The sequence below is a fragment of the Lissotriton helveticus genome, chromosome 3_1, assembly GCF_964261635.1.
Source record: "Lissotriton helveticus chromosome 3_1, aLisHel1.1, whole genome shotgun sequence".
Taxonomy (NCBI): domain Eukaryota; kingdom Metazoa; phylum Chordata; class Amphibia; order Caudata; family Salamandridae; genus Lissotriton; species Lissotriton helveticus.
Window position 1 is genome coordinate 573,317,454 of NC_136061.1, and position 18,739 is coordinate 573,336,192.

The following is an 18,739-nucleotide window of genomic DNA, read 5'->3' on the forward strand; positions in this document are numbered from 1 at the left end:
CATACTATCAAAAGGCAACACTGAATCCACAGACAAATCGTATAAAGCAGCATTGCAAACATTTTGCAATAGGTGCTCTTCAAATAATTGTCATTCTTTTTCTTCAGAATCAGTACTGGTATTACCATACCTTCTCAGCTTAGCTTACTCTCGATTATCTCATAGCTCAATCAGAGTTCAAGCTGCAACAAAATCGAAACCCAGGAGACCATGGAACCAAAAGTCTTTATGGTTATACAGGCTCTTAGAAGAATTTCTAAAAGGTCTATTTAAAGCCTATCCTCCAATAAAAAAAATCTCTAATTGCTTTGCAGCTGAACACAATTGATGCTAGGGCCTTGTGAGCGGATATCAAATATCTTTATTAGAAGACCTCTTTTCTCATAGCCCTTTCATAGGCTAGAAGAATTAACGAAAGTCAGGTGTTTGCAAGACAGACCATACTTGCAATTTTAAAATGTCAGCCCTTTTACACACTAACCCCAATTCCATACCTAAGGTTCCAACAGATTTTCACCTAATGAAAGGTTTGTCTAAAAGTTCTCCTTTCAGAAGTCTTCAAATGAAGCAGAAAGGGCACATCATTCATTAGATGTTAAGAGGTGCAGGAAAATTTATATTGAAAGAGCTAAATCTTTTAGAAAACCTGATCAGCTTCTGGTTGCCTTTGCATTCCAGGAAAAGTGCAGACTGTGTCACAAGGCGGTATAGCAAGATGGGTATTAGCAGTCATGCCTTCTGCCAGAAACAGCAGGAAAACAGCTTGCCACTAAATTACTTTCTCATTCAACCAGAAGTGTAGCGACCTCTACAGCTTATTTTGCTGGCGTATCATTAGCCGACATATAAAGAGTAGCCACATGGACAAACAGATATACATTTACTAAGCACTATTGTCTAGCTACAACTACCATCTGTCGACAACACAGTGTGTTTTTTTTCTGGTGTCCTCAGGGTCCTGTAAATGATAAATGTCAGTCCCGGACCCTGGCGTAAGTTAGGCCCTCTGGATCCGTTGTCTGATCAGTCTCTGATCCGGTGCACAGCCCCTTGCGGTTCCCACCTGCGGCACCAGTATCGCCACTGGTGTATCTTTCCTGTCCGAGGTCGAGGTGTCGCCATATCTATGTCAGGAGCAGCTTCGGCAGAGTGGGTCAGCGGAGGAGCCCCCAGCTGTTTTCAGTTCAGGAGACAAGTGTTTTGGTGGAGTCAGTGATGACATGAGCAAAGCTGCTCCGTTTCTTCTGGAGTTTTATTGGGTGTATGAACTTGGTGAGGCTAGTGGCCTTGAGTCTTCGCCCTTCTCAAGCTTGTTTTGATCCTCCTACCGTCGCTGCTGAGACTAGCTCTGCTTTCTCTGAGCTTCTGAGGAGGGTTGTGGTGGTTCTGGAGCTGCAGCTCCCTTCTGTGGAGTTGGCCATTGATCCCTTAATTGCAGTGCTTCATCAGGGTCAGGTGGAGGCAGAGCCTGTGCTCCCCTTCAATGAGGCCCTATTTGATATTTTGCTTGGCTCTTGAGCTAAGCCCATTTCAGAGGCCCAGTGGACTGGTCTATAGGTCAGTCACCGTCCTGCCCCTGGTGACCCAGCCTCCTCCTCCTCCAGCAGCCTCCTCCACGCAGCTTTGTGGTTCAGGCTGCTACAGCCTCCCCTGACATAAGCGCCTTTCTGGACATCCCTCTTGACACAGATTTGAGGAGTCGTGATGCTCTTGGTCAATATATCTTTTCTACCACCATTTCCACTTTGCGCTCACTTAAAACCTCATGTGTTCAGGACCGTTTTTCTCACGTGGGATTTGGTCTTGTGCCTTCCGCCCTCGCTGCTGGACAAAGCCCCTACCCAGTTACTTCAGGATGGCCGACAGGCAGCTAAATTTCAGTTTTAATGTGGTATGGATACCACAGATTCTGTCGAGTGTGCCATTTCTCTGTTAATGTAACTGCAACAAATAATGGACGGAATGCTGAATGATTCAAACATTCTCCACCAGTCAAGTGATCTGGGTTAAATCCATCGTTCTTTTGCCCACTATGCCACCCCAGTTTGGACCCAGCCATATGAAAATCAGTCTTGACCCTGTGTCTCATGGGAACAGTCCAGACCAAACTGCCAAGCCAGGTCCTCTCTGGACCGGAAACCAGCATCCTGGGGCCGGTTTCGGGGTATGCAACCTATCATCAGCCAGGCTAGCTTGAATCCAGTGGCACAGTGAGCAAGGGACCCACATCTGGGCATACCCGTCCCACTTAGGGCAAAAAGTGTAACTGCAACAAATGATAGACTGAATGCTGAGTGATTCATGCATTCTCCCCCAGTCAAGAGATCAGGGTTAAATCCATCTTTCTTTGGCCCACTACGCCACCCCAGTTTGGACCCAATCATTTGCAAATCGGTCTTGACCCTGTGCCTCATGGGAACAGTCCAGACCGAACTGCCAAGCCAGGTCCTTCCTGGACTGGAAATAAGCATTGTGGAACCGGTTTCGGGGTATGTCACCCTTCATCAGCCAGGTCATCTTGAATCCAGTGGCACAGTGAGCAAGGGAACTACATCTGGGCATACCCATGCCGCTTAGGGCGAAAAGTGTAACAGCAACAATGATGGACTGTTAGTGGCACTTCGCCGGCATGCCTTGCTAGGCACTTCTGTTTTTTCGATAGCTGTTTAATTGACCTTGGTGGCATGCCTTTCAATGGTCACCATCTGTTTGCCGCTCACGCTGATTCTGCTTTACACCGCTTTCAGGATAGTCTGAGAAGAGCGGTATAGCAAGTCCTGTTTGCTATACCGGCCTCTTATTTCCATTCTGTATTGGGGATGGTCTTCTTGATTTCTTCTCTGTGTGAGCTGTTCTAGGGCGGTGCCCGTTGGCTTCTTCTTTTCACACATCACCTTAGAGTGGCATCTGGTGTGGTGTTTTTTCCGCGGCAGGTATTTTCTTTTCTTACATTCTTACCCTGTCGATGACCGGTTGTGGTCCCTTGTTGTTGCTTGGGACACATCTTATTTTTTGGCCCTGTTGGGTTTCTACGCAGGTAGCTGCACTGTGTTCTTTTGCTTTCTACCCCAGTTCTGATTTTCATGTTATTGTGTGGATGCCCTGTTGCCTTGTTCCCTGTCCTTGTCTGTATACCTTACCGGTATTCCTCCATATGTTTCCGACACAGTGGACTTCCTTATAGGGAACTCCACATGCTGTGCTTTGGGTTATCTGAAAGAGTCTATTAGTTATGGATTCCTCACTTTAGAATTACCCCCAGGCATCAGACTGGATCCAGAGAATTTTTTATTCAGCAGTACCCCTGCGCGTCGGTAGGTGGCGTTAGTCTACTCCTCTTTTGGCGTCGTGGTCGCCGGAATGATGTCGCAATATCTACTTAGACGCCGCCACTGCGCGCTGAAGTAAGTTCTTTCTTTTTCCGTGCCAGCCAGTGCAGATCCGGCACCTCGAGTCACTTTCTGACTCTCTTTTTGACTCTTTTTGTCGACATCTTTCGAGTCCTCACGATTCCTGGTGCACATGGATGTCATATCAGTAGAATCAGCTTTAAGCCTTGTGGCTCCTGCCACAAGCTGATGTCGGTGATAGACCCCCATCTTGTGTGCCTATGGTGTCTGGAGCGCGACCACAAGTCGTGCTCCGACTGCCGGGCCATGGGCCGAAGTCTTTGCGAGAGTGGTCCCGAAAGCTTCTGGAGGCCCGATAGTCGTCTCCGTGCTGTTCGAGATCCTGGTCGAGAGGGAGGTCGCGGGACTGTTCACGGAGCCATCATCACCACACCTCATCGAAGTCTTCCTCTTTGGGTAAGTCGAAGCATAAAAAGAAGGCGAAAAAGCATCGTTGCTCCTCGCGTTCTCCCTGTCGGTTGGCAGACACGACGCGGGTTGCGGACGGTAGTCATTCATCTCCACCAGCAGAGCCTGTTGGGCAGGCCCAAGCCTGCCTCCCTTTCCAGGAACCGGAGCGACCCCTGCCCAACTTCGTAGCTTTTATGAAGCTCTCAACTCCATCTTTGGGCAGCCTGACTCCGCCGGCGCGCCTTTGGGCCCCTTCGATGCCAGCGGCTTTGGCGCAGCGGGGCCCCCAGGGATCCAGGCCTTGATCCGGATCAACGCCGTTCGACCTTGTGACACCTCCTTCGCCGCTGAATCCATTGGGGACACCTCTGCCCCCTCATACGCAGTTGTGATAGGGCGGCTGAGGCCTTAAACCTTAAGCTTCCTACAGTGGCGGTCAGGACTAACCTCCTGACTGAGGTGCTTCAACCGGCAGCAGCATCTTCGGAGCCCCTGCTGCTTTTCAATGAGGCCCTCACGGACATCCTTTTGGGCACTTGGTCCAAGCCCAACACAGGGGCTTGTGTGGATAGGATTATTGCCTATTGCCATTTTCCTCTCCCAACACCCCACCCCTGAGAGCTTGGTGGTCCAAGCCTCGACTTCCAAGGGCACATTCCCTACTTCACCACCTGATAGGGAATCCAAGACGCTGGACCACCTTGGGGAAAAAATATTTTCTTCCTCCAGCTTGGGACTGCAGCCGGTGAACACCGTGTCACACACTCTGTGTGTGACACGGTCGCGCATGTGCTGCCACAGAGCTCGGACAAGGCCAGGGCCGTGCTCTCTCATGCAGTTACCGAAGGGAGAGATGCAGAAAAGTTTGCCATACGATGTGGACTGGACACTGCTGACTCACTAGGCAGGACGATTCGATTTCAACGTCAGTAGCCCTGTGACGCTACACCTGGCTGTGGTCCACTGGCTTTTCGGGTGGGATGTCCATGTCTTTTGGACATGTCCTTTTATGGCCATCACTTGTTTGGCGACAAAGCAGACAACGCGCTCGCGCGCTTTAAGGACTCTAGTGCTCCGGCCATGTCATTGGGACTTGCTTCCACCTCTCGCCCGTGCAGTTTGCTGTTCGCCCCTTTTGTGGCTACGGAAGGGGTGCCCTGCCACATTCCGTCCAGAGCCACAGGCCTGCGCAAGCTGTCCAGCCTGTGCGCGGCCAGGGACGTGAGACCCACCGTCGTGGGTCTGGGGGCAGGCGGGCTGGCCATTCCACCAACGTTCCCAGTGCAGCAGCCTCCAAGCCCTCCTAGTCTGATCTTTCAGGACCACCATTCGCCATTAGGCGATAGGATTTGCCATCACCAACCCCTACTGGCTCAACATCACGAGGGACAGGTGGGTTTTGCAGATAGTCCAACGGGGCTACTCACTCTTCTTCTAGACTACCCCTCCATACATGCTACCTCAATTCCATCGCATGTCGGAGGATCACTTGGCCCCTCTCCAACCAGAAGTTATGGCTCTTGGCCAAGGGAGCTATTGAGTGAGATCCTGCCCCAGAAGAAGGTCGTGGTTGTTATTCCCGCTACTTTCTGGTGCCCAAGAAGGACAAGGGCCTGCGTCCTACCTTGGATTTCGGGAACGTCAACTGCTTCCTCCGGAAGAAGTTCAAAATGTTGACTCTGGCTCAGGTCCTGTCTGCCTTCGACCCTGGAGACTAGATGGTAGGGTTGGACTTGCAGGACGCTTATTTTTACATCCCCATCCTGCCGGTCCATCAGCGTTACCTACAGTTCACGGTAGGCAACGAGCACTTTCAGTTTACTGTGCTCACCTTTAGCCTTACCAGCGTCACTCTGGTGTTCACGAAGGTGATGGCAGTGGTCGCAGCTCATCTGAGCAGCTCAGGGGTACCAGTCTTCCCTTATCTCGACGACTGGCTGTTGAAGGCAGGCTGTCACCTCTCACCTCCAGACTATGGCCGATATCCTGCATTCGCTGGGGTTCACCATCAATGTGCCAAAGTCACACCCGATTCCCTCTCAGAAGCTCCTTTTCATCGGAGCGGATCTGGACAAGGCGCAGTTTCTGGCTTATCCTCCCGAGCAGTGAATCCAGTATATTCAGGCTATGATTCCGATCTTTCAGCCTCTATCCCGGGTTTCGCTCAGACTGACCCCGTGGCTACTGGGCCTCATGGCGTCCTGCATCCTGCTGGTGGACTATGCGGGCTCTGCATTGGCACCTGAAGTTCCAGTGGGCACAGCATCAGGGGAATCTTTCTGATTGTGTCCAGATCTCGGAGGGCACTACACACCAATTGCAGTGGTGGCTAACAAATCGGGATTGGGTCAACGGCAGGTCCCTCTCCCTTCCCCAACCAGAGTTCACAGTGGTGACAGATGCATCACTCCTGGGGTGGGACGGCCACATGGGGGAGGTGGAGATCAGAGGCCTCTGGTTTCCGGTGGCGTCCGGGCTCCACATCAGTTTTCTGGAGCTTTGGGTGATCCGTCTTGCTCTGAAGGCATTCCTTCCTTCTGTTAATGGGAGATTAGTGCAGGTTTTCATGGACAAAACCAATGCCATGTGGTACTGCAACAAACAAGGCGTGGTGGGCTCGTAGACCCTATGTCAGGAGGCACTTCGTCTCTGGAAGTGGCTGGAACATAAGGCATGTTTCTGGTGGTTCAACACCTGGCAGATTCTCTGAACACCAGGACGGACGAACTCAGCGTCCCTCCACCAAAACGGTATACGCCTGTAGATGGAACAAATTTGTGGCATGGTGCGCAGCAAAAGCTGCGGATCCCTTTTCTGCCCCTCTTTCAGAGGTTTTCCTCTTAATTCTATCTTTGGATCAACAGGGCTCTGCTCTGGGCACTCTAAATGGCTATCTTTCTGTCGTTTCGGCCTTTCTTCAGCTTCCTGATCAGCCTTCTCTTTTCAAGTCCCCTATTGTAATTCGCTTCCTTAAGGGCATTACTCATTTGTTTCCTCCCATTCCTTTCGTAATGCCCCAGAGGGACTTGATTCTAGTTCTAACCTACCTTATGAGTGCTCCTTTTGAGCCACTACATAACTATCCTCTCAGACTTTTGATGCTTAAAACATCCTTTTTGGTAGCTTCAGGCTCTTTCTTCAAAACCTCCTTTCCTGGCTGTTAATCCGGGCAATGTTGTTCTTCGCACTAGGCCATCTTTCCTGCCCAAAGTGCTTACCTCTTTCCACATTGGACAGACCATCACTTTTCTCACCTTCTTCCCGCCCCCTCATCTTACGAAAGAGGAGGAGAGGCTCCACCGTCTCGATCCAAAACGTGCGCTTTCATTCTATCTGGATTGCACAAAGCAATTCCGGGTGGATGACCAGCTCTTTGTTGGCAATGTGAGCGCCAAGAAAGGTTGGGCCATGCAAAAGCGGACCATCTCTCGGTGGGTAGTTCTTTGCACCAAAATCTGTTATTCCTTGGCACAGAAGGAACTTCCGGTGGGACTGCGTGCCCATTCCACCAGGACGATGGCAGCTATTACTGCTTTATGACGTGGAGTCCCTCTTCTTGACATCTACTGGGCAGCCACGTGGTCTTTATTGCACACGTTCACCAAACATTACTGCCTGGACAACCAAGTCCGTAGAGACGGCTTCTTTGGCCGTTCAGTTCTCGAGGACTTTCTGGAGTGAACTTTGTTCGCAGACCCACCTCCGGGATTGGTATTGCTGGGGTATCTATTCTAAGGTGAGGAATCCATAACTAATGGTCTCTTTCAGATGAAGAAGTTACTTAACTTCGGTAACGATATATCTGTAAGAGACATATATTAGTTATGGATTCCTCACCGCCCCACCCATCCTCCCCGTTCTGCGAACTAACTTCAAAGGTAAAGGACTTCCTTTCAGGTTCCTAGTTTTATTGCACAAGTGGTCAGTGTCTTGCATGGCTCTGCGCTTCTGGCGTGGAATGTTGTGTAAAGGACTGATGTCAGCGCGGAGGGGCGGCGTCCAAGTAGATCCCGCGACGTCATTCTGGTGACCACGACGCCAAGGACTAACGCAGAGTCGACTGACGCCACCTACCGACGCGCAGGGGTACTACTGAAGAAAAAATTCTCCGGATCTAGGCTGATGCCTGGGGGAAATTCTAAGGTGAGGAATCCGTAACACATGTATGTCTCTTAGAGATATATTGTTACTGAAGGTAAGTAACTGGTTTGATGGTGCAAGTCGAAATATGGTGCACGGAGGTTCTTCTTCCTCCTGACACCTCCCCTACCCCCTGTTTTGTTGCTTGTTTCTCCACACTAGTCAGGGAGTTATTTCCTTCCACTCTATCTGGTGCCATTCTTTCCTAACAGATGCAAGGTAAGGGGCAGGGTTCTTGGCCTAGGGTGCATTGTTTGGCCCTGACCTAGCTGGTGTTCCTTCTTTACTCTCTTCAGGCATTGGCGAATCTGCGACTAGATCTTGTCTCTACCAGATAAGGCATTACCGAAGGTAAGTTCCCGATTACTTTTGTAAACGATCTTTTGACAAAAGGAATCCAAGCGATACTGCTAGATCCGTCAAAAGCAAGACAATCCCTTATTAACAAGTGGTTTAACTCTGCATCTGAGAGCAGCCACATATTTTCTGTGTTCTTTTTGTTACTTTCTTTGTTCTTTTGTTACATTGCTTTATGTAAGCAGGAAGGAAATCGGATTTATATTCTTTTTTCTTTTAATAAATACCAGTCAAGGTAGTTTGATAAAGAAAGAAATGTTAACTCCCTTCTACACTTAGTCCTTGATCTTGTGAACCTTATTTTAATTTATGAACAACCAGCTTGCCTCTCTGAAATGATCTAGTTGATTCCAGAGGAGTCATTGCTAGTAAGATATTAGCTCTTTTAAGCCGTGGAGCTGTTTAAGCAAATGGAATACAAACAATCAATCAATCAATCATCAAATTTGTAAAACGCGCTACTCACCAGCTAGGGTCTCAAGGCGCTGGGGGAGGGGGAGTGGGTGCCGCTACGACTTGAAGAGCCAGGTCTTGAGTTGCTTCCTGAAGGAGAGATGGTCCTGTGTCAGCCGGAGATGTGCGGGGAGGGAGTTCAATGTCTTGGCCGCTAGGTAAGAGAAGGATCTTCCCCCGGTGGTGGTTCTGCGGATCCGTGGGACAGTGGCGAGGGCGAGGCTGGCGGAGCGTAGCTGGCGGGTGGGAGTGTAGAACATGAGGCGGTTGTTGAGGTATGTTGGGCCCGTGCTGTGGAGGGCTTTGTGTGCGTGGGTGAGGAGCCTGAACGTGATCCTCTTGCTGACCGGAAGCCAGTGCAGGTCTCTCAGGTGGGTGGAAATGTGGCTGTGGCGGGGGATGTCTAGGATGAGTCGTGCGGAGGCGTTTTATATGCGCTGGAGTCTTTTCTGTAGTTTGGCTGTGGTTCCCGCGTAAAGAGCGTTCCCGCAGTCCAGTCGGCTGGTGACGAGGGCCTGGGTGACCGTTTTCCTGGTTTCGGCCGGGATCCACCGGAAGATCTTTCGGAGCATGCGTAGGGTGTTGAAGCAGGATGACGAGCCGGCGTTGACTTGCTTGGTCATCGTGAGGGAGGAGTCTAGGATGAAGCTCAGGTTGCGTGCGTGGTCTGTAGGCTTGGGGGCTGTGCCCAGTGCGGGGGGCCACCAGGAGTCATCCCAGGCGGAGGGGGATGATCCGAGGATGAGGACTTCGTCTTGTCTGAGTTCAGTTTCAGACGGCTGAGCTTCATCCATTCCGCGACGTCTCTCATTCCCTCCTGGAGGCTGGCTTTGGCAGTGGCGGGGTCGTTGGTGAGGGAGAGGGTCAGCTGGGTGTCGTCAGCAGAGTAGATGATGTTGAGGTTGTGTTGGCGTGCGATGGCTGCGAGGGGGCTCATGTAGACGTTGAACAGGGTGGGGCTGAGCGAGGAGCCTTGGGGAACGCTGCAGATGATCTTGGTGGCTGCTGAGCGGAAGGGAGGCAAGCGGACATTCTGGGTTCTGTCGGCGAGGAAGGACGAGATCCATTCCAGGGACTTTTCCTGGATACCGGCGTGGTGGAGGCGAGTAGTTATGGTGCGGTGGCAGACGGTGTCGAATGCGGCCGAGAGGTCGAGGAGGATGAGGGCAGCCGTTTCCCCGTTGTCGAGCATGGACCTGATGTCGTCTGTAGCTGCGATGAGGGCGGTCTCGGTGCTGTGGTTTGCTCGGAAACCTGACTGCGAATGGTCAAGGGAGTCGTTTGTCTCAAGGAAGGCGGTTAGTTGTTTGTTGACGATCTTCTCGATGACTTTGGCGGGGAAAGGGAGGAGCGAGATGGGGCGGAAGTTCTTGAGGTCCGTGGGGTCCGCGATGAGTTTCTTCAGGAGGGCGCTGATCTCTGCATGTTTCCAGCTCTTCGGGAAGGTGGCAGATGCGAAGGAGGAGTTAATGATGTTCCGGAGTTGGGGTGCGATGATGGAGTCGGCTTTGTTGAAGATGTGGTGAGGACAGGGGTCGGCTGGGGAGCCGGAGTGGATGTTGTTCATCACGAGGGAGGTGTCTTCCGTGCTGACGGGGGTCCAGGTGCAGAGGAGGGTGGTGGGGGGCGTTGGTTCGGTGGTTGGGAGCGTGGTGTGGGCGTAAAAGCTTTTTGTGTATGTCGGCGATCTTGTGGTGGAAGAACGAGGCCAGTGAGTCGCAGAGGTCTTGTGAGGGAGTGATGTCGTTGTTGCAGGCGTTTGGGTTGGAGAGCTCTTTGACGATGCTGAAGAGCTCATTGCTGTGTGGACGTTGTTATCCAGTCGTTCCTTGAATGCTGTCTTTTTTGTGGTCCGGTTCAGCTGGTGGTGTTTGCGGGTGGCGTTCTTGAGGGCTGTCATGTTTTCTGTTGATTGGTTGTTGCGCCAGGCTTTCTCGAGGTTACGGCAGGATTTCTTGGACGTTTTGAGGTCGTAAGTGAACCACAAGGCTTTGTTGCTGCCTGATCTGCCGGGGGCATTCTTCATTGGTGCGAGGTCATCGGCGCAGTTGGTGAGCCACTGTGTGAGGTTGCGGGCTGCTTCGTTGGAGTCCGTAGTGTTGTTGGGGGGGTTCTGGCTCAGGGTGGTGGTGAGCTGGTCGGTGGTGATCTTGCCCCAGCATCTTCGGCGGGCCTGTTGCGGGTGGTGGTGGGTCGTGGTTTTCCTGAAGCTGAAGTGGACGCAGCTGTGGTCTGTCCAGGGTAGTCCGGTTGTGTGGCTGAAGGAGATGTGGTTGCTGGAGGAGAAAACTGGGTCAAGCGTGTGGCCGGCGTAGTGGGTGGGGGTGTTCACCAGTTGCTTGAGTCCGAGGTTGGCGAGGTTGTCCAGCAGGGTGGTGGTGGTGTTGTCATTGTTGTTTTCCAGATGGTAGTTGAGGTCCCCCAGGAGAATGTAGTCTGTGGATGTGAGGGCGAGCGGGCTGATGGAGTCTGCGATGGCTTCGCTGAATTGTGTGCGTGGTCCCGCGGGTCTGTAGTTGAGGGTGCCTCTGAGGGTGGTCTTGTGGTCGGTGTGTATCTGGAAGTGAAGGTGTTCGGCGGCGGTGAGGGTGTCGTCGGAGTTGGTCGTGATGCGGATGGTGTTTTTGTGGACGATGGCGATGCCTCCTCCGGTTTGGTTGGTGCGGTCTCTTCGAGTGATCTTGTAGCCATCTGGGATGGCTATAGCGATGTCGGGGGCTGAGGAGGCGTTCATCCAAGTTTCTGTGAGGAAGGCGACGTCCGGCACTGTTGTGTCGAGGAGGTTCCAGAGTTCGACGGCGTGCCTGTGGACGGAGCGGGTGTTGAGGAGGATGCACTTGAGGTGGTTCTTGTTGATGCTTGGTCCGGCGTGCGGAGTGGAGGTGCGGAGGCAGGTGAATTTGCAGGCTTGGCAGGTGAAGGGTCCGTGGGTGCATTTCGGGTTGGCTCGGTGGCAGGCGGGGGTCCAGCCGGTGTTGAGTGCGTGGAGGGTGGCGGCGTCGTAGATCCGTCTGGCGGGCTGTCTTCGAGGGCCAGGGGTTCTGGCGCTGGGCGCGGTCCAGGCGTGGACAGGCTTGCTTTAGGCGCGCCTTCGGTGCGCCAGCGGCGTGCCCACTGCGCGTGCCCACTGCGCGTGTCCGCTGCGCGGCCGGCATTATGTATGGGTCGAGGGAGGGAGGAGCAGCTGGGAGGGGGAGCGGGGACAAATCGGGGGTCGGGGGGCGGGGACGCGGGGGACGCAGCGGCGGGAACGAGGGGTAGCTGAGTGGCACAGACCGAGGAGGGAAAACAAGCAAAGTGAAACAGAACGCAAGGGGCACAAAAAACGCTAATGGAGTACAGTCAACAAAGTGGACACAGTACAGTCAGTGGGGCACAGAATGAAATAACAGGGGAACACAGTGGAGACAGAACGATCGGCAGCAGAATAAAGTGCAATAAGCAGAATAGAGAGCAAGCTTACGCCCACTGGACCACCAGGGATCGAACCGGCTGCAGCAGCGAGGCACAGGACAGACACAGCACTAGCACGGCGTGCTGACGCGGCGGGGGAGCGACCTGGCCTGAAAACGGGGTCAAGGGTCGCACAATTACTGTTTACATATTTCTATGTTCTTGTCATTAGCTTGAAACTTACCTGTCCCACTCTTGTATATATTAATGGGTTATTCCTATGACTGATACCCTTATTGCTTTTTCGTTGTAATTAATGCAACAAGATGTGATTCTAACGCCTCCTTATATATTTCTATTTCTGCTGTTTAGAGCATGAGGTAAATTACTGCTTTACTGTAATTGCTATGCTGAGCTTTGAGTATATTTATGGCTTTTTAATATGATTGCAAAGCACTACATTTCCAAAATGTGTTGCTGAAGGGGCTGTTTCGAAGGCACTTACATTTACCCCTTCAGCCATCAAAATATCCTAGGAATAAGGAGCTGAAAAGATGACTAGGAATATTTCAGCACCGTCACGTGAAAATATCTCACACAGTATTTTTCTGATATTTGCCACCTACGTGATTTTAGAGAATTCCGATTGTCGCAGTTCACATTTTTTCATTATTTTCCATTTCTCTAAAAGAGGATTTCTGATAAATATTCTCTGAGGTGCTATTGTGTCATATTGTTGACACATGTTTCTATTATATTTATTTATACTGTACATCTTGATCTGGTAGAGTTTTGTGGTACATTATACAAACTGTACTGCTGAAGCAGTATTACATGTACCACTTTGACAAAGAAAAAGAGTTTCTTCTGATAAACAGTAAAGACAGTGAAACACTGGTGCCACAGCATCTTAATATGTGACTGCAATTACTGCCAATAAGTGAAAAGTTACCTGTGAGAAAAGGCGGATTACATCTGCCACAGAGCATTGGGGTCTCATCAATGACCAACAACTGATAACGATTGTGAAAGGTGCCATTTAATGATAATTCAGCCAATCCCCATGATCTTGATTGGAATCATGTTTGCAAACTGAAAGTAAATGTTCTGCTTAAGCTGCTACTGCATCAAAAAACGTGACCTCTACTGCAGAATGCAACGTCTATAAAGGGTTTCTTGTTTTGCAGTCATCATTAAAGGGAATGTTAATTAACATTGGAAGGGACAACATTCAAGCTTTGTTTTTAGTAGTCTTTTTCCAGTTGCAAAATACTTGTGACTCCCTTCCTATGCCCCCTCACCCAAATACCTTACTATTACGCCTTTGTATTAATGATGAATCACATTTGGTGTTGAAAGCAGTAGTTCACTATTCTTGCCAGAATTCATTTGCGTCAGCAGTATGTCCTGTCTTGCCATGAGTGATCACTCTGTTATGCATCAGACTAATTGAAGCCAACACCTAAAGTCAGCTATGATTTGGGGGTACTACTTAACAGGCTTGTTGATACCAATGTAGTCTACTGTGTAACCGGGAATATAATCCCAAAAATATAGCAAAACACTGAGCGGACGGGTCCCTGTAGGCAGAAATGATGTGTATTTTGATAGTATTCGATGAAGTTATGTGTCTGAAATATTCTATTAAATCATAAAAATAACTAATATAATTCTATTTTCCTTTGAAAATACAGAGATATGAAAAATGCAGTCATTGGCAACAACAAACAGAAAGCAAACCTGATTGTATTAGGAGCTGTGCCAAGGTAGGTTCTGTTTTGCTGATCCTTATTATTGCTTTCTTGCAACGTATTCCAGCACTTCACGGGTCCCGTGGCACTATAACCTTTGCTTAATATTCAATATGGATTACTGTTCCATTTACTACATGGTTCACATTGCAGTCTCTTTTTTAAAAAATGTGACTGCCTAACAGCACGTTGATGGAAATGTATAGCACAGCCATAGCAGGTCTTCAAACCCAGAATTTCTCCTTAGTCATAAGACTTCAGGTAACTATCTGGCCACCCTTTAAAAGGAAAACAAAACAGTCACTGATCGTGGAAACATCCTTAACTATCAATACAGAATAGAAGTAAATGAGAAAACTGACATTGGCAATGGTTCAATCATGGAATAAGAAAGTAAATAGCTGAACATTCAGACTTAGAAATGTAGTTAGTTTGGTTTATTAATAAGAGTAAAAGGATGGGGTCTCGTTCACCAAAGAATAATGGCAAACAAATTGCTACAGAAACGAGAGTAGCTAAATACATGGAACTGATTTAGAGGAAGGGGATTACTGAGGCATAGTTATACACAAAATAAAGAGTGAAAAATAACTTTCGATCACCAGACTTATTGCTAATTTAAATTATTCATCACACAGTTTAGGTAAGACCAGATTCCTCCGTACCATCGGGAGAATATCTACTAACTTGGCCAGAAATGTTGGAGGAATATTATTTTACCAGTCTCTTATGATGAATAGTCTAGCATCTCCAGTTCGGAGACTCCAAGTATTTTGTTGCTTTATCCCAAATAAAATATAGCTGTGCTGCCCCACATATGTTTTTCTTTAGTTTACAGTCAATTAAAGAACATGTAAATGCCTAGTACCAGATTAAAATGTTCAACATGAGAAAAACACATGTATATAGCCTGCATTCTGGTCCATGCGCCTTGAATATTATAAATTCCTGTCCGGAATATTTTCTGTAATTTTTGTGCACTGGAAAATATACATGAATAATAATTAGCAGTTTGCTGTGATGAAGTTGGCTTAGTGACAGAAATAACATATGCCAAGAGATAGCTGCCAACTATTATATCTTCTTTCATGGACCAATTAGACAGTTGTCCTTTCCAGTTGAAAAGATAATCTAATAATTTCTCTTATAAGTGAAATGTTAATTTGTGTATTTTGGTGTGTAATTTATGTTGTCATGTGTTGCTGGTTCTAAATACTCCCTTAAATTATGTAGGACAAACATCTGTTTAATTTTTGTATATAATGCTACAAAATGAATTGTGTCAGATCGCAACTGATGATATGATTTAAATTGGGCCCTGTACATTTATTGTTTTGAATAGAACATATATTTATAAGAAAGGAATGTGACAAGATTCACAGTTGTTAGACCTGTCAGCCTTACCCCCAAACTCTTTGCTTCTCTTCCTATATATTTCTGGACTTATTGTTGTTGGCCTTAGGACTCTGTGCACTTTACCACTGCTAACCAGTGCTAAAGTGCTTGTGCTCACTCTCCTAAAATATGGTTAAATTGGGTTATACCCAAATGGCATATTTAATTTACATAGAAGTCCCTTGTACAGTGGTATACCATATATTCAGGGCCTGTAAATTAAATGCTACCAGTGGGCCTGCAGCACTTATTGTGCCACTTAAGTAGCATCTTAAAACGTATCCCAGGCCTGCCAGTCTGAATGCAGTTTTAAGCTGACATGTCGACTTGCCAAGAAAGCCCCTTTGCCAAACCTTAAACTCCACTTTTATTTATATGTGTCATCCTTAAGGTAGGCCCATAGGGAATGATGCACTGTAATTAAAAGGGTGGACATGTACCTTTAAGTTTTGTATGCCCGGTAGTAAAAAAAACGACTAAATTTGTTTTTCACTACTGTGATGCCTACCCCTCCCATAGGATTTCATTGGAGACTCCTTATTACATTTAAGTTACTATGGCATGTTTGGTGTCTTTGGAATTGTAATGAAAAACCCTATTTAATGGTAACGTCAGTGTTTTTTATTGAAATTTTGAAAATGCAGTTTTTAGAAGTTGATATTTTTCTGCCCTTAGCTCTTTTGTGCTGCAGCCTGTCTTGGGTCACATAACTGTGTTTAACTGGCAGACCTTGTGAATTCCTCCCAGACAGTCACACCATAGAGGGATTAGGTGTGCCTGAATGGGCCATCTGCTTGAAGGATGGGGGGGAAGGGGGGGGGCAGAGCTGAGCACATTCCTATTTGCAACTGAATCTGGAGTTCTCTGCCTTCACACAAAGGACCTATCACCTCCACAGCAAATTCCGAATGTTATTCTGAGGCTGTTTCTGAGAATGTTGAAGAGTTAGTTCAGCTAAAGCACAGCTGAAGATATTGGTGAGAAGCGTATGCGCATTTGTGGATCCTTCTTAAACTCAAAATATGGATTTTTAAAAAATGAAGTCTAAATCTGGATTTAACAATTTAACATAATCTTTCAATGATAGAATAACAGAGGTGTCTAAGGAAGTGTTAATTTCCAGCTCTTCTGATAATTCAATATTGGGAATGTTATTCTTACTGAAATGTTTTGCAGCTGCTCAAGGTTGTATTTCAGCACCTCTTCTTCCTGCACAACAAGTAATGCATCATAATGACTTGGTTTACATTCTGTAGTTCCAAAATTTGCCAGCAAAGGAGACCTAAATAGCAAGTCAACAACGACCCCAGTTGTCCATTTATGTGAGGCACCATTGGGTAGAAGTATTAGAAATTATCTTGAAGTGTGGCAAATCGTAACCAAAAACAAACCAGTGCTGAATATTGTGCAAAATGTTTGCCAAGATACCTCCACCTGCAGTTTCCCCCAAGAATGCACCCACGTTCTATCATGTTCATCTTGGAGCAGAAGTCAGCAGAATTTCTAATGATAATGAAAGTTTAAAAAGCGGAAAGGTATAAAACCTAGTGCACACCAATTCTGGACTGCAGTGAAATAAACAAGGACATTGGATTTTTGTATGGTGGGCCTGCAGCAACCTTTGGACGTGGATCATCGACCTTCATGATACTTATTTTCAGATCCCGATAACGAAAAAACACTTGGAGAAGGATGACCTCACAATCCGTATATTCAGTCTCAAGTCAACCCCATGCACTTTTTGTTTCTTTTACGTCTCGCCTTCGAGACATTTAGTAAGTGGCTTTTAAAAGTGGCACAAGAGGCTTTTGCTGGCCTACAACTTGCGTTCACGAGCTCGTGCACGTGCACAGCTGCCATATGTGTTTTTATTGCTGTAATCAGGCTCCTCTGCTTGCACTACCCCCTTCCCTTTTCCCCCTCCCTCTTGGTCAGCTTCATTAGTATATTCTAGCTGTGAATCATGCTCCTCTGCTCACACTCCCCCACCTCTTCCTCAGTTTTATTTGTGCCTTCTATCTCTGTGAATTCTTCTGCTTCCACCAGGCACACACACTGTCTTCTAGCTGTGAATAATGCTCCTCTGCTCCCACTCCCTTCTCCCCCTCTCCCACTCCCTTCTCCCCCCTCTCCCACTCCCTTCTCCCCCCTCTCCCACTCCCTTCTCCCCCCTCCTCTTCGTCAGTTTCATTTGTGTCTTCTATCACTGTGAATGCTTCTGTTTCCACCAGGCACACACACTGTCTTCTAGCTGTGAATCATGCTCCTCTGCTCACACTTCCCCTCCTCTTCCTCAGTTTTATTTGTGTCTTCTATCACTGTGAATGCTCCTGCTTCCACCAGGCACACACACCACCAGCCGTCAGTGCACGCTTCCACCAGGCACACACACCACCAGCCGTCAGTGCAAGCTTCCACCAGGCACACACACCGTCAGCCGTCAGTGCACTCTTCCTCCAGGCATACACACCACCAGCCGTCAGTGCACGCTTCCACCAGGCACACACCAAAAGACGTCAGTGCACGCTTCCACCAGGCATACACACAACCAGCCGTCAGTACACGCTTCCACCAGGCACACACACCACCAGCTGTCAGTGCACGCCTCCACCAGGCACACACACCACCAGCCATCAGTGCACGCTTCTACCAGGCACACACACCACCAGCCGTCAGTGCACACTTCCACCAGGCACACACACCACCAGCTGTTCAGAGCACACTTTCACCAGGCACACACACCACCAGCCGTCACTGCACTCTTCCACCAGCCATACACACCACTAGCCGTCAGTGCACGCTTCCACCAGGCACACACACCACCAGCCGTCAGTGCACGCCTCCACCAGGCACACACACCACCAGCCGTCAGTGCACGCTTCCACCAGGCACACACACCACCAGCCGTCAGTGCCCTCTTTCACCAGGCACACACACCACCAGCCGTCAGTGCCCTCTTTCACCAGGCACACACACCACCAGCCGTCAGTGCACGCTTTCACCAGGCACACACACCACCAGCCGTGTGCACGCTTTCACTGGGCACACACACCTACCAGCCGTAAGTGCACGCTTTCACCAGGCACACGCACCACCAGCCGTCAGTGCACGCTTCCTCCAGGCACACACACCACCAGCCCTCAGTGCACGCTTCCACCAGGCACACACACCACTAGCCGTCAGTGCATGCTTCCACCAGGCACACACACCACCAGCCGTCAGTGCACGCTTTCACTGGGCACACAAACCACCAGCTGTCAATGCACGCTTCCACCAGGCACACACACCACCAGCCGTCAGTGCACGCTTCCTCCAGGCACACACACCACCAGCCCTCAGTGCACGCTTCCACCAGGCACACACACCACTAGCCGTCAGTGCATGCTTCCACCAGGCACACACACCACCAGCCGTCAGTGCACGCTTTCACTGGGCACACAAACCACCAGC

General features: G+C 49.1%; 1 protein-coding gene across 9 annotated transcripts in view; it reads left to right on the forward strand.

Moving 5' to 3' along the window:
* ARMC8 (armadillo repeat containing 8) overlaps positions 1–18,739 on the forward strand; it is an 831,002-nt gene that overhangs the window by 150,263 nt on the left and 662,000 nt on the right. For all 9 annotated transcript variants that reach the window (XM_078680526.1, XM_078680529.1, XM_078680530.1 and 6 more), the window contains exon 3: positions 13,838–13,909. In XM_078680526.1, the coding sequence (XP_078536652.1) occupies positions 13,838–13,909 (72 nt within the window). The remainder of the gene's footprint in view (positions 1–13,837; positions 13,910–18,739) is intronic.